At 39.9% G+C, this 15,478-nt stretch overlaps 1 protein-coding gene across 3 annotated transcripts in view; it reads left to right on the plus strand.

The window, feature by feature from the left end:
- Positions 1-3,403: 3,403 nt before the first annotated feature.
- Positions 3,404-15,478, plus strand: part of LOC145991141 (ciliary microtubule inner protein 2B-like) — a 50,042-nt gene continuing 37,967 nt past the window's right edge. For all 3 annotated transcript variants that reach the window (XM_083126924.1, XM_083126925.1, XM_083126926.1), the window contains exon 1: positions 3,404-3,540. In XM_083126924.1, the coding sequence (XP_082983050.1) occupies positions 3,458-3,540 (83 nt within the window). In that variant the 5' untranslated portion in view covers positions 3,404-3,457. The remainder of the gene's footprint in view (positions 3,541-15,478) is intronic.

Here is a 15,478-nt window from a genome sequence, read left to right on the forward strand (position 1 = left end):
TTCTTTCTTACTTCTGACAGTATACAGTATTGTGATTCCTTATGTTGTAGAAACGGTTGCAGTCCACTAGCGCACAAAAATGTTAAACTGTGCGTTCGTGGTATATGAAAGGTGCCACAAGCGCACAGTCTCCAATGCTGCATTGCCACATCTATGATTGTGTAATGGCTGGCCTTCCTTCGGAGATTATCCTTCCTTCCCTCATTGAAATGTTAGGTTAGGTTAGAAAGAAAGAATTTAAGAGTAATTATAAAATTAGCATATTAGCACGAATGCATTCATGTTGAAAGGAAACAGAAACAGGGGAAATTAATATCACATACTCACCTCATAGTCTGCGAACACAGTAGTAAAACTATGTTGTTTTCTTCGTCTGCCTCGACCACAAATTGCCCTCCTTCCTTCATTTCTTTCATTTGTTGGACAGCTTCGACTATGTCTCTAGGGTGTGCTGGTGTCTCCATCGTTCTGCAGCGATACATTGCCCGTCTTACGAGGGCAAATTCTTTGAGATATTTCAAGATCTTCTGCGTTTGACAGCTCCTGTCGAATTATATTGTTTGGCCTTTCAGATAGATCCTGTATATAGCTCTCCTTTTACAGCTTTCCCGAAACACCCCCATTTCAATGGTACTGGATGCTGAATGCAAATAGCGTAATTTCTGTGCGGTCCGCGTTCTTTCAAGAGATCCCAGCCGGGGCCAAAACAGTTGACACAACGTGGCAACATCGCCATGGATTTTGTGCGCTCGTGGTATAACCATAAACGCACGCAGGCTTTTGTTTGTGCGCTCCCGGGATACGGCCGTAGAAACATTAGTCTAACCAGTTGTTTTCTGGGGGCTCTCAGTTGATCGATTCTTCATGTACAGAGAGGTGGAAGCCTCTTTGCGAAGACACCCAAATATCAACTTCCCATCGACGTAGTACACCCTGGACTGCGTTTGGAAGACTAGCGAGGCTCTGGCGTCTGGGCTCACGGCCAGTATAATCCTCCGTGGGGCACATGTTGTGTCGTCTGCATATGTTTGTGATAGTTCCTTCGCCCACTTCATCTTATCACCATTCATCCTCATCTTCGCGATTAGCCAAAACTGGCAGAAAAGCGAAGTAAAATAAAAACAAATCAATCGATTAATAAATGTTATGTACAGATTACTTACATATTCATAATAAACTCATCATGAAGTTGTTTGAATACTCGTTTCCGTTTTCTACAGGGATTATTGTGCAGGCAGGAAGCCTAAGGACAAGCTCTTTTCCCTCAAGGACCATCCCTTAATGTAAGAACATTGATTGATTCATTTGGTTTATTTTACTTCGCTTTTCTGACACTTTTGGCTAATCGCGAAGATCAGGATGAGGGATGATATGATAAATTTGATGATGAATCCGATGCTCAGACCGCGCTGTGCTAACCACTCCGCCACGGAGGCAAACGATGTATTATAATAAAATGTAGCTCATGTCAAAGTCGTTTGATGAGAAACCTAGACTGAAATATTTTTTACGAATGTTGAAAAGAAATCGATGAAAATTAATGAAGTAATTGTATAATATTTAAAAATCATAATTTCTAGAGAGAAAATTACCTTCCAAGATTTAATGTGCATCTTAGGACAATGATTCGTTTCTCATACGTCAAGTAATTTTGTCTGTAATAATTTATCTAAAAAGAAAAATGTTCGTATTTGCGATACCAAAGAATACATAAGCCAAATGTTAGCTCATGTTGCTTATTGTAATGAGGGACGGCCATATTTTAAAGTCCGCCATATTGGACGCGCACCAACTCCGCCGCTTCTTCCAGAATTTCTTGCGACAGCAATTGCCTTACAATTACTTCTAGTTTCAGTTAAGAAGACGAGAGAAATTGCGAAACCTTTACATTGAAAATTAACCCCTACTGAGGTGGAGTGAAGGGCAACAAGTGTGTAAGGGGGGGGGGGGAGGTGTCTCCAACCAAATTTAGTTTATATTCTTAAATGTTGTTAGTTTTAGGGGTGATTCGAAGACCGATCAGTTTTTCGTTTCTTCTCGTGACTCCGGAAGTGTGTTTCCTTCTTTTCTCGTTTTCCAAATGGTAGCCTCGCTCTCCTTACTATCTCTAAATTTGTCTGGTGCCATGATGACGATAAAGTGTATGGCAGAACGATTCGAACCCAGGAGGCACTGAACAGTAGACAGGACTCTCAGTTTGGAGTCAGAGACAATGTATCATAGCCCCATAATAAGTTTAATCTTTCTCGATCGTAATGGTTAGCGCTGTCGCTTTGTAATCAAGGGGTCTGTGTACGATTCCCGACTGATTGCTTCTTTAAACTGTAGGTCCAGTCCCGATTAGCTTATCTGAGCATAAAGTAGACTTAAACAAACTTTGATGAAAATAAAGGTGTGTTTCTTTACATTTCACTTTATGTAAAGATACGTTAATCGGGACTGGATCTACAGGTTAAAAGGCATCCGGAAGCAATGTGCGATGTGATTCCATCTGGGACCAAGTCTGGAACATTAAGAAAAAGTTCGTAAAGAGGGAGCTGGAAGACGGAATAACTATAGGATTTAAGTAATTTTCCAACCTTCATTATTAGTCTCATACTATTTTAGAGAAATTTCCATGGATGGGTGAAGTTTGAGTTTTGTTTCAAGTTCACTTTGTGCACATGTAGGCTAATCGGGACTGGTTCTACAGTTTAACGTGAGACCAGGATCACTGTGCCTTACCAGGTATCGAAAACGAGACCCCTTAATTGCAAGGAGACGACGTTACCACTGCAGCATCGAGGAGGCCCGGCGGGGGGGGGGGGGGCTGGAATTCCCAAAAGAAAGCTTCTCGTTGCTCTATTGGAAGACCGACTTGTATAGCGGGCAAAGGTGTAATTATTTTGGTTTATTAATTGGTTTGTTTAACGTCACCTTTCTGTCACTGTTGACAGATGGCGACGATGAGGATGTATAACGATTAGGTGAGAGGGATAAATGGACAATGCTATAATATGGACAGAGCAAAAAACAGAGGATTATTCTGTTTGATTTGGTTTATTTTACTTCGCTCTACTTTTTTGGCCAATCGCGATGAGTGATGATATGATGAACAGAAACTCACAAAGAACAACCATACCCAGGCCGGTATTCGAACCCAGAAACTCTGGCGTCGTAGCGCGGTGTGCTAACTACTACACCTCGGATATAGGCTCCTGACTGTGAGTCTAAGCTGCTCCTTGTTCCTCTGCAACGATGCATTTTTCAGGGGGTGCTGGGTGTAAGTTCAGGATCGTGTTGTTGTGGCTCGCACTAGTTGGTGAAATTATTATACGGTTGGCAACACGTAACAACATGGCCGTCGTGCGCATCTTCGCGTTCTGCACTTGGTCCCGCGCTAACCTTGGCTGCCAGTGCATGTTGGGCCGCTGATAGAGCAACTCGAGGTGCATGGAGCTCCCAGCGATGTTGGCAGATGGTGCGTGAGATGTTCGTGGGTCTAACAGGACAAGAGAGGTCAGGCTTCCTATCGCAGACGGCGGAGGCGCTGGTGCCAGGGTGAGTGTATAATACTGATCTCATAACCACTGTCGGAATTTAGCTTTTTGCTTTGGGGAGGGGATGGGGGAGGATTTCCACTCAGTGGCGTATTTGTGTTTTTAAGTTAGTTCCGTTTCTCTTGTTTTCACTGATAAATGCAGATATTTTTCTGAGACAAAAATTAAAAAGATATTTGTCCAAAATCTCGGTAATTTTTCTAATTGCTGCAGTTCACTCACCTTAAATTTCAACGCACCTCCTGCGGTGAAAAATATATGACCAGGTCAGGTTGCTGAACTGTTTCCAACATTGTTGTCAATCAATTTATCATGATTGTGAACTTTTTAACGTTATTTAGCACATTAAGTTTTATTATTTATAAAATAACTGTCTAAAATGAAATATAATAATGAGAAATTAATTTAGTATATTTTTCACTGTCAAGACACCAAAACGTAACACAAAAATTGAGGAAATGGTCGGAGATTTATGATAAATATTACAAATTTTAATACACGTACATATTTTCTACATATTTATGTACAGTCACGGACATGTTTGGATTGCAACAATAGCATTGACTTTGAATGGGATCGTTACATTCCAAAAATGTCCGTGACTGTACATATATCTCATGATTTCTTTAAATGAAGATGTAGTAGACCTTAGTGAAGATAGGAGGCGATGACATTATTTACTTCAATGACAATCGACGATTTGTTATTAATTTTAAGACGTTTCCGGGCGAGCATTTGCCTAATTTTAGACGGGAAAAAGAGGGAGTAGTTACTTTTTATTAACCTGTTTAGTGTCTGATTTAGATGGCTCAGAAAGAGGGATCGTCCTGTATATCATAAACTAATAGAGCTATAAAGATGAGACTTGAGTATTGATTAAGATTCTGCTTAATCTTGAGTACAATTTTCGAAAAGTCCCTTATTTCTGATTATTCTAAATTCTGAGTATCGGAGCCATTTAGAAATACTGCTAGGTCATTATAGGATTATTTTGTATTTGTTATTTAGCGTCGTTTTGTGCCACCTTGGCTAATCGGAACGGTAGAGAATGATTAGATAAAAATGGCGAAGGGACACACACAAACGAGACCCATATCCAGTCAGGGACTCGAACTTCGGTGTCGAGATTAAGAGTCGATGACTTAACGTCCTCACAGGCGCGGTTGGCTGTATAGCGCAAATGTGCAGTGAACCCCCAGTAATATACAAAATAAACAATAACTGAGATGTTCATAAGCGTAGAGTGGCAAATTCTCTTAGTGAGAAGGAGAAACCGCGGGCCAGAGCCACTCAGCTCCCCTCTAGTTCCGTTTCGTGCAAAGTCTCCGCTGAACCTCCGCAAGCCAACCCCTACCATGCTAAAAGCTTAGGGCGGCTAGCAGAAGCTCGACGCGTACATATGGCGAAAATACATGCAGTCTGAGACTTGAGGAAGGTCGTCTAGTCAAAACGGACATGCGCAGTTCGTAGGATCACCAGCGAGCTGGAGTGAACCACGCTCTTCTCTCTTCCAGTGTTGCCCTATGTGTTTCAATTTGAATTCATTTGGCATTCTCTTTGTATTTTTATATTTTACAAGACTTATTAGATTAATGAAGAGGGTGTAATATAAATGTAGAGGTAACACCGAACGAAAGCTAGAAGTAAAGATGATGGGACAAATAAGATAAATATGATAGAAAACAACTTGCCTACACATTCAGAGTTTTCATCTTTAAGATGGAAACACTTCAGGTGGAAGCAGCCGAAAAGTCAAAAATAGCGCGAGGGCGAGTGGTCGCTTATCGGACAAGACTTAAACAACCTTTTGGTCTTCTTACGTCAGACTAAATGCTTTCGTTGACATGTTAGGCTTTTTAGGTTTAGTTGTCTTAGAATACATACACTCAATTTTCGGGGCTTACCGTGCTTGACCAAAAATGTAATATTTGCTATTTATTCAAGCGTAACCTAACAATGAAGGCATTTCGCACTTACGTCAGAAGACACCAAAAAGTTGTTTAGGTTTCGTGCGATCAGTTATACTCTAGCGCGAGAGGGTGTTCGAAGGGACGCGCGCATTTAACTTCGTTACGTGTCACTGTCTCCATACTTGTTAGTTTGTTTTGAAGTGCGTGGCTGGTGATTGAAATATATATGGCATAGTGATACGTTGAGTGAAGTGAGGTGGATTGTGTATTGGAAGGAGTGTAGTTGTTGCTGTGCGAGAAGTTAACATATTGCATAGAATAGAATGGAATCGCTTTGATTTAGCGATATACTTTCGAATAGTTATACAAGAATTACCTTGTAATCAAGGGGTCTTGGGTTCGATTAATGATACATACTCATTCTAGCAGGCAGAGATTTGTATTTTTAACTGTAGGTTCAGGATCCAGTTCCAATAATATAGTCTATTTGACAGTGGTGGGACCAGAAAATAGTTGTCAAGAGTGGAAGAGGCAAAATTGAGGCGAGAATATTTTCTGAATTGAGATACCCCTAAATACAATACCATACGAAAATCTTAAATTAAAATGATCGCACCCTACACACACACACACTCCTTGGTGCTGTCACTGTTATCTGAACATAAAGCAAATTAACTTTGTCAGTAATCTACCGGACAAAATTTGATAATTGTCCCAGTACTGTCTCTACGAACTAAAGCGTGTAGTGTCTCAAAAGGTTTAGATAAGTCCACTTTGCATAATTTTGGTGAACCCCCAGGAAAATTATGCACGAGCCGCGCCTGCGTCCTCAGCCACCGAACCGGCATGAATTAATTGAGAGAATATTCGTGTAGCTAATTCGCGATTTAAATTATCATTGTGGCTATGGTCGCTGGAAGTAGTAGGATCCAGCTCTTGTTTACGTTTGTCTGTACAATATGATCCGTGGTAGATTTGTTCAGAATAGATGCAACTGGGAATTTGCGGAATGTTTTCGTGTGTTGCGAATCCAATGTGAACTTAGGTAGGTGGAAAGAAGTTGCTCGCAGGATTTTTCTCGGGGAGAGAGGGGGAGTCAATGAAACTTTCATTATTATTATTTTGTTTTTATAATTAGTATTAGTTACTACTACTACTACTTTTCAAATCATAAAATTCAAATTGAATTGAAAATACTTCGGCGTTGTATACAAGTTTAGACTGGAGCAGGGTGCGAAATCCTGGGGGGGGGGGGATTCCCCCCACCAACGATGTTGGCCTCAAAAAATTCCCAAGCAAATATTTTCGGGGAAGAGTTTATGTTATAACAAACAAAAGAAACAATTACTTTTAATTTCAAATATGCTTTACTAAGAATAATATCGAAAACACACACAAATTAGTGTAGTTGTGAGTAATGAATGCATTCTCTCTCAAGAGATCATTAACAAATCTACATCAATACGCACAATAAAAGAAAAACAAGAATGCAAAACAATAGTAACTATGAAATCTAATTGATTTATATTAACATAAAGCACAAACTAAACAAAAACTTACACATAATGAAACTTTAAAACCACTTGAACTATTTCATAACTTATTAACATCTTTACCAGTTAGTAAAGGAATTAGATAGCTGCTTTGCAATATCTGATATGTATAAAGTAAAAAATTAATTTCCTTTATGTAATTAATAATAATAATAATATATTTTAATTGAGTAATTTATTTTTACTTTTAATAACACAACAAATATGTATATCGTATTATTTACACATGTTTGTGGGGGAAGGAGTTTGTAGATGAACTTTCTCCCCCCCCCCACCATTTTCAATGATTTCGCACCCTGGACTGGAGTTGACTATTTAGTTAGGAACTGGATTCGCTTGCTTCCTTTCAATAAGCATCTATCACTTTGTTGATGAACGAACAGTTCTTTTTGTACTCTTTCACAATGCACAGATATCAATCAGAGTCAGAGACCACTTAATCTACTGTCCTTCATGGTACCTCTAATCCATGTTTTTACATGCCGAAGAGTGCTGTAAAATAATAATAATAATAGTTGCTGTAACTTATAGCCTGTAAACCATAGAAAACAATATTTTTTCTCGTAAAATATCACTATAATTCCACCAATCGAATTACGTTAACTCATTCCGGAAATCTCAGCCCCTTGGTTGGAAGCATGATTCGTGCAGTTTTTACTTACCACTATGAGCAGAAATATGAAAAATTCAGTCACAATAAGTCCGTATGCATTGTAAGATAGTGTTGTTGTTCATAGCTCGTATTATAACTTCAGATATTCGGGACGACATAGGTATTAAACAAATTTATTTGATGATGGAAAGCTCTAGCAGGCGATACATGAAACATTTCGTCACCGTTCTTCTATGCAGGCTATAAGCTGTTATGTGGTGAAGACATTTTTGCTGCTACTGCTTACGGATACAGCCTTCAAATTATTTTCGACTTGTCAAGGGTGCATTTTGTGGAGTTCTTTTGTGTTGCAGAGCTTGACGTATTACAATCAAAACAGTTTATCTCAATGGATTGTAATCTCGAAAGTTTTATTGCGAGGCGTAACGCTGCTTGTCACATTGTACGATTCATCCTTATCGTTAACCTTTGTTTCAAATATCCATATGCATATGCTGATGACATGGAAAAATGACGCAGGAGTCTTTGGGTAGCTGTCGTTAGTTTTAGTATTCTGTGGGCAAAAGCACTTGGTCAATAACACTGGGGAACAGTGAAATTGCGGCACGGTGTTTGAGAGCTAATTTAGCGCAATTTCATGCTGCTGAATAATGATATAATAATATATTTCCTGAATTGGCTCTAATTTATGAAATAAATGCAACTAAACCAAAATGGTGGAGACATAAGACATACATATAAATGAACTTCCAACAACAATTTAATATTTCTTTTTGTGATTACAATCATTATTATAAAAATAAATTTATATAGGCCTATGCTCATAATAATTAAGAAAATATGTACACAATGAAGTAACAAACTGTGTGAAACGTTTTCTATACGATTTCCTGCTGTATTGCTTTTTAGGACAATCCCTCTGTAAGCTCCAACAGTAGTCGGCCATCATGCGGCGATCCCACCGTCCCTGGTACCTTTCTTCCATTATCCTTATATCCTGATGGAACCTTTCTCCCTGTTCTTCACTAAAATCACCAAGGTTCTCAGGAAATCTGTCAATGTGGCTATGTAGAAAATGTATCTTCACACTCGTATTAGCTCCCAATTTCTCAAAATTTTTCAGCATATTTCCAACTATATCGGGGTACTTTTCTGCTCTGTGATTCCCCAAAAAGTTTTTGACGACGGACACAGAGCTCAGCCAGGCCTCAGATTCGATGTAAGACATCGAAGTTGTAAAATTGGCATCATTTATAAGTGTACGCAATTGTGGTGGTCCATCAAATATTCCTGCCTTCAATTTTTCAATACTTAGTCCTGGAAAAGTGTGTCATATATATTTGAAACAATCACCACTTGTATCTATGGACTGACAAACTGTTTTATCAACCCAAGTTTAATATGCAGTGGCGGAAGGATGATTTTGTCCCTATCTATCAGCGGTTCATGATAGCATTCCCCACTAATATTTTCCCTTGGGAGCCAAACTTTTATCGTCCAATGCTTTTCTCTAGCACGACTATCCCACAAACATAGGAAACAGGGATACTTTGTGTACCCACTTTGCTGTCCTAGTAAAAAATTCACCATCTTGAAATCCACACACACGAGCCACTTATGTTCAGCATATTCAATTTTTTTCTAAAACCATTTTTATGTTTTGGTATTCTTCCTTAAGCTATGTTGAGTGTCTCATATATTGCCTAGCAATGCTTCATAAGTTGCCTAGCAACAATTTACAAATAAATAAATAAGTTTCTTAATGGGAATTTCAGCCCATTATCAAATTTTGATATTACCGAGAAAAGCGTAGAGTAATTTTACCTCCTACATTTTCCATGGTGTGTTTTTTTTATAACTGGAGTCAATTCAACTGAACCAATCATACAATTGGCAATCACAGCTGTTTTGTGTGCTAAAACTGTTATTAAACTTTATGCCGCAAAATAAAATCTTTTTTTTTGTTCCCCAGTGTAATCAATGTAGTACATTTTCTGTGTTTTCTCCTTTGGCGTCCATATGACGAAGCCATTTCCAAAAAGAGTAGTTCCAAAATATCTCGCCAGATGTCATATCACGAATAGGCTCACAGCAGTGAAACTATTCTCGTCCAAGTAAAAATTCTAACAGATTTAATTTTCTAAAAAGATACCGAATGTCTATACTTCGGAAACTATATTTCTCTAAAACACAAACCATTAATACAATGCGAGGAAATGAACGTGGATGAAATACATTAGCAGTTACTTAGTAAGAAGTATGGGTTCAATTCTCGTGCCAGTCATGTACGTTGAAATTTGGCGTAACATTTAGGAAATTGAGAGAGTATAGTGACTATGTAAAGACAATATCGAGCGGGGATTCGAACTGAGATCCTTCGGTGACGAGATTATGTGTGTTCGGAATATTCGGAAGAAGTTGCTACAGGATTGGCTATTTGTTGTAGTACGTACATTCTTATCACATTTATATCTTAAGAGTTTTCGCCTTATTTTCCATATCTAAAGGGGGTATTACACGTAACGGCATGTCCGTCTACTCCTCTCCTGAGCCGATGCCGATGTATGGGTATCAGAAAATATCGGTTGGATCTTACCGACACTTTTCCGGCGTTGTGATCGTTCGCAGAGTCAGCAAAATTACTACACAACAATTTCACGGAGTCTCATTATCATGGAAATTATGCAAAATTCGAAGTTTTCCTTAATTTCGCATCAATATTGTGTGAAAAACTGTATTTTGTGATTCCATTACAGGTATTATTTTTATATTGTGATGTAAATTTTGAATATTTTAAAACAAAACTCTGGTACGTTGACATGTAAGGCACTTTCTGCTCCCCCACCCCACAAATCCACGTAGGACACAATTTATGTATATTTATATACAGGGTTAGTCAAAAGTATCGGGACAGGCCAGTAATAACGAGATGCGTGGACGGAGCAAAATCACATGTTGCAAGTAGGTATTGGTGCGGAAACTTCATTGAATAGGGGTGTGGCCATCATGGTAGCCATATTGGATTCTGCCATATTGGATATCACACAATATTTTCAAATGGAAAGGGGTATGTATGACACATCAATTTAGGCTAGAATCGTTCCACAAATGACAATCCGAACTCAGTTTGGACCTATCGCCATTCGTGGAAGAGATAGGGTGTACTACGTTAGACTGCAAAAAATGAGATTTGTCTGAAAGAATTATTTACTGTATTCTTGTGGGTAATTGTACACTGAAAATTACAGAGAGCATGAACAGGAAAACATGACATTGACTTACAGAATGCCTCAAAGCAAGTGCTCACACTGCTTCCCGTCAACTGTCTGACAATACTATGTCAACCGATCGTAAAAACTGCAAAGTGCACGTTGTAGCATATCCCGAGAAAGTCCTCTTGTTTCGTCCACAATGCGATTCCGTAGATCATTCAGGGAGTGTGGTTTAGTGCGATACACTTTGTCCTTCATGTGCCCCCATAGAAAGTAATCCAGGGGTGATAGATCGGGAGATCTTGCAGGCCATTCAATCATACCTCGTCTTCCAATTCATCGTTGTGGAAAGGTTTCATGTAAGTATTGTCGAACATCCCGTCCATATTGTGGCGGCGCTCCGTCCTGTTGGAACCAAACACGATTAAAGTCCTGTGTGGACACTTGGATGGCAGGGACAATCTGTTCACGAAGCATTGTCAAATACTTCTCACCTGTCAGATTGCCGTCAATGAAGAAAGGGCCAAGAATGATGCCTCCCATCATTCCTACCCAAACATTCAGTTTCTGTGGATACTGCGTATGCTGTTCCATCATCCAATGCGGGTTTTCATCGTTCCAATAGTGACAGTTACGTCGGTTCACCTGCCCGTTTAACATAAATGTCGCTTCATCAGAGAATACAATGTCATTGAGTTGAATACTATCGTTATCTACATTTCGCATCATTACTTCGCAAAATTCAATACGGCGATCAAAATCATCTTCCGTCAGTTCGTGCACTAAACTCGCTTTGTAGGGTTTAAACTTACTGCGCACTAAAATTCGTTGCACTGAACTCTGGGAAATGTTCAGCTTGTTCGCAACGCTGGTTGTCGATGTATGCGGATTTTCCACAAAAGATTGTAACACATCTAAAGAAACTACCTCGTTGCTACACGATTTCGGCCTTCCTGATCGCACACGGTCCTTAACACTTCCACTTGCTGCAAAACGTCGAATGGTTCTTTCGACGGTTGACTTTGAAATTGGATTACGTTCAGGGAACGTAGCATTAAATAACTGTCGCACCTCGGTATACGATCGCTTGCGATCTCCATAGCCACGCATCATTAATAACGTAATACGTTCTCGTTCACTGAGCTCCATTTTGACCACTGACACAGACACAAATCTCCTTCCTTTGGCACAACACTCACCAACAAGAGCGACGGATCATCGCAAGGATGATAACAAATGCAACTGACCTTCGAGGAAGTTGACTACAATCTACAAGGGATGTGTGCAGGTAGAGTCCATATCCAGACGAACACTGTTATTGCTGTCCGTGGAAGGGAAAATAAAACAAACACGTACCTGATGCTCTTAATTCGTCGAATAGGATTGTTAGCTACAAAAGAGTATGTTACGCTGTTGTAAGGAAGGATTGTTTAGACTGGCATTATTCGGTTATTTGCAATATTATGTTGTTTTCAACATACTATCAAAACAAACCAGGGAAAGGACTAGAGGCAGAAATGGAAGAAACGAAGAGAAGTAGAAGTCACGGCCTCGAAGTAAGGTTCCATCCTGGCATTCGGCTGGGGGAACTGAGGAAAACCGATCTCCCGATCTATCACCCCTGGATTACTTTCTATGGGGGCAAAGTGTATCGCACCAAACCACCCTCCCTGAATGATCTACGGAGTCGCATTATGGACGAAACAAGAGGACTTTCTCGGGATATGCTGCAACGTGCACTTTGCAGTTTTTACGATCGGTTGGCATATTGTCAGACAGTCGACGGGAAGCAGTTTGAGCACTTGCTTTGATGCATTCTGTAACTCAATGTCATGTTTTCTTGTTCATGCTCTCTGTAATTTCCAGTGTACAGTTACCCACAAGAATACAGTAAACAATAATTTCAGACCAATCTCATTTTTTTGCAGTCAAACGTAGCACACCCTATCTCTTCCACGAATGGCGATAGGTCCAAACTGAGTTTGGATTGTCGTTTGTGGGACAATTCTAGCCTAAATTGATGTGTCATACATACCCCTTTACATTTGAAAATATTGTGTGATATCCAATATGGCGGAATCCAAGATGGCTGCCATGATGACCACACCCCCATTCATTGCAGTTTCCACACCAATATTAATTTGCAACATGTGATTGTCCTCCGTCCAAACGTCTCTCTCAGACAAATCTAATTTTTTGCAGTCAAACGTAGCACACCCTGTCTCTTCCAGGAATGGCGATAGGTCAAAAATGAGTTCGGATTGTCGTTTGTGGGACAATTCTAGCCTAAATTGATGTGTCATACATACCTCTTTCCATTTGAAAATATTGTGTGATATCCAATATGGCAGAATCCAATATGGCTACCATGATGGCCACACCCCTATTCAATGAAGTTTCCGCACCAATACCTACTTGCAACATGTGATTTTGCTCCGTCCACGCATCTCGTTATTACTGGCCTGTCCCGATACTTTTGACTAACCCTGTATATAAAGTATTGTTTATGCCGATCTTGCCACCCCTAAAGAAAGTTTCTTAAATTGGCGCCTCTGTACAGTGATTAGAGTACTGCATTGAACCACTTTCGCTCGCTCGAATATATAGAATATCAAATATAATTTCAATGTGACAATAATCGTACAAATATGTGTAATATTCATGCTGGTAGATTCAGCCCATAATCATCTATTCATTTTCATATATTGCTATGTATTGGTTAGATAGACTAAATTACATTTTAACATTGAGATGATTACTATGTTCACTTTAGTTTCAATTTCACTGCGTCTTTCACTTCATGAAGTATATTTGAAGGTCCACTACTACAGACAAATTACTCTTGTACGTGAACTACTGGGCTTCGAGCGTCTACCGATCGTTTGAATGTTCGAGCGTTATTCGCTCGAGCGAAGAAACAGTAAATTCCGTAAGCCATCTAGCGTCATCCGTGCGAACTATTAGACGATCGAGCAATAGCATTGGTATAGATTGAAAGTGGTATCGGCTAAGCCATGTAAAAGTTGTTGACATGAGCTTCCCCATGTGATTTTATCCCTATACTCGGGAGTTGTGGGTCCCGGGATGCCTTTGTGACAAGAAGCCTCGCCCGCCACAATCTAAAAACAGGCACGGCGACGCCGTAACCATGGCAACGATGCGAGATACCGCACAGGGACGGACACAGAAATCGAATCGATTGGGTCCTGAGAGCGAGATAAGACTTTGACCTACTTGCTTCACGCTAACTCCCTGTGATTCATTCAGAGACCATGGAAACAACCCGTTTCTCCTTCAATTCGTTTTTTTTTTTCGGAAAGAAAGGTCCTAGTACTCTTCAAATTGGTTTCTAAGATAGCTTTCAGACCGAAGCGACACTGAGATTTCGCACCGAAATAACGGGAAAAGCATTCACTGTGATTACGCTGCCAACCGTTCAAGGCGACACGGTGTACGCAAGAAAAGACAACCCAGTGCGAGCGATGCACAAGTAGCACATGCATATTGTAGTGCCATCTTGGTACGAAAGGTAGCATTTATTTGTAAGGGTTTGTTTCCAAGTGGCACGTGTCGCTTTGGTCTGAATGCTCCCTTACTGTGTTCATCGTAAGAACTAGTCAATACGTTGTATATTCATAAATGATTGTACATCCATACACACACACACATTCGTTAAAATAAAATAATTTTATAGTTTTGTTGTTGTTAATTTGGTTTATTTTACTTCGTTTTTCTAGCGAATAGCGAAGATGAGGGTGCCTCCCCGATAGCGTAGTGGTAACGTCGTCGCTTTGTAATCGAGGGGTTCCGGGTTCGATACCCGTTGGAGGCACATAGTGGTTCTTAAATCTGGAAGGACACGAAGGTCTCGGACACCAAGTCTCGTCTGTGGTTCGGATCCAACTTTAAACCAGGGTTGTTAAAGGTCCAGGGATTTTAAATAATTTCAATTCCGGTCCAGGAGAGAAAATCATCAAGCCTAAATGGGTTCTGGACCGTAAAGAACCTTTTTATCTGTAAAGTATTTCAATTCTGTCCAGGAACCATTTTTCCCGATCAATTTAAATACGGTCCAGGAACCTTTTTTCCTGAACGATTTTAAATACGGTCCAGGGACCTTTTTTTCTGAATAAATTTAAATGAGGTCGAGGAACGTTTTATCCGAACCAATTTAAATTCGGTCCAGGAACCTTTTTCCAATGTAACAATACGCAACTTGGACCGAATTTAAATTGCGCAAAAAAAAAGGTTCCGGTCCTGCAGCGGAACCCAATAGAACCCATTAGAATTTATCGGTTCCTGGACTTTCAACAATCCTGCTTTAAACTGTAGGTCCAGTCCCGTTTAGCCTTTCTGTGCATAAAGTGAACTTACAAACAAACTTAAACAAGCGTGGATGAGTGATGATATGATGAAATTGATGAAGGGACACTCACATGGAACATCCATGCCTAGACCGGGATTCGAACCCGGAACTCCTGGCGTCGAAGCGCAGTGTGCTAACAACTCTGCCACGGTGGTAGACTAAGTTTCATTCCCACTTATAAAAAGGTACCGGTGCGGCGTATCTTTGCGTACCGCCAACAAAAGAGCACCGTATACCTTTTGATAAAAAGACTAAAAACTCAAAGCAAACATTTGCCAAGTTCTC

The sequence above is a fragment of the Lepisma saccharinum genome, chromosome 8, assembly GCF_977018435.1.
Source record: "Lepisma saccharinum chromosome 8, izLepSacc3.1, whole genome shotgun sequence".
Taxonomy (NCBI): Eukaryota; Metazoa; Arthropoda; class Insecta; order Zygentoma; family Lepismatidae; genus Lepisma; species Lepisma saccharinum.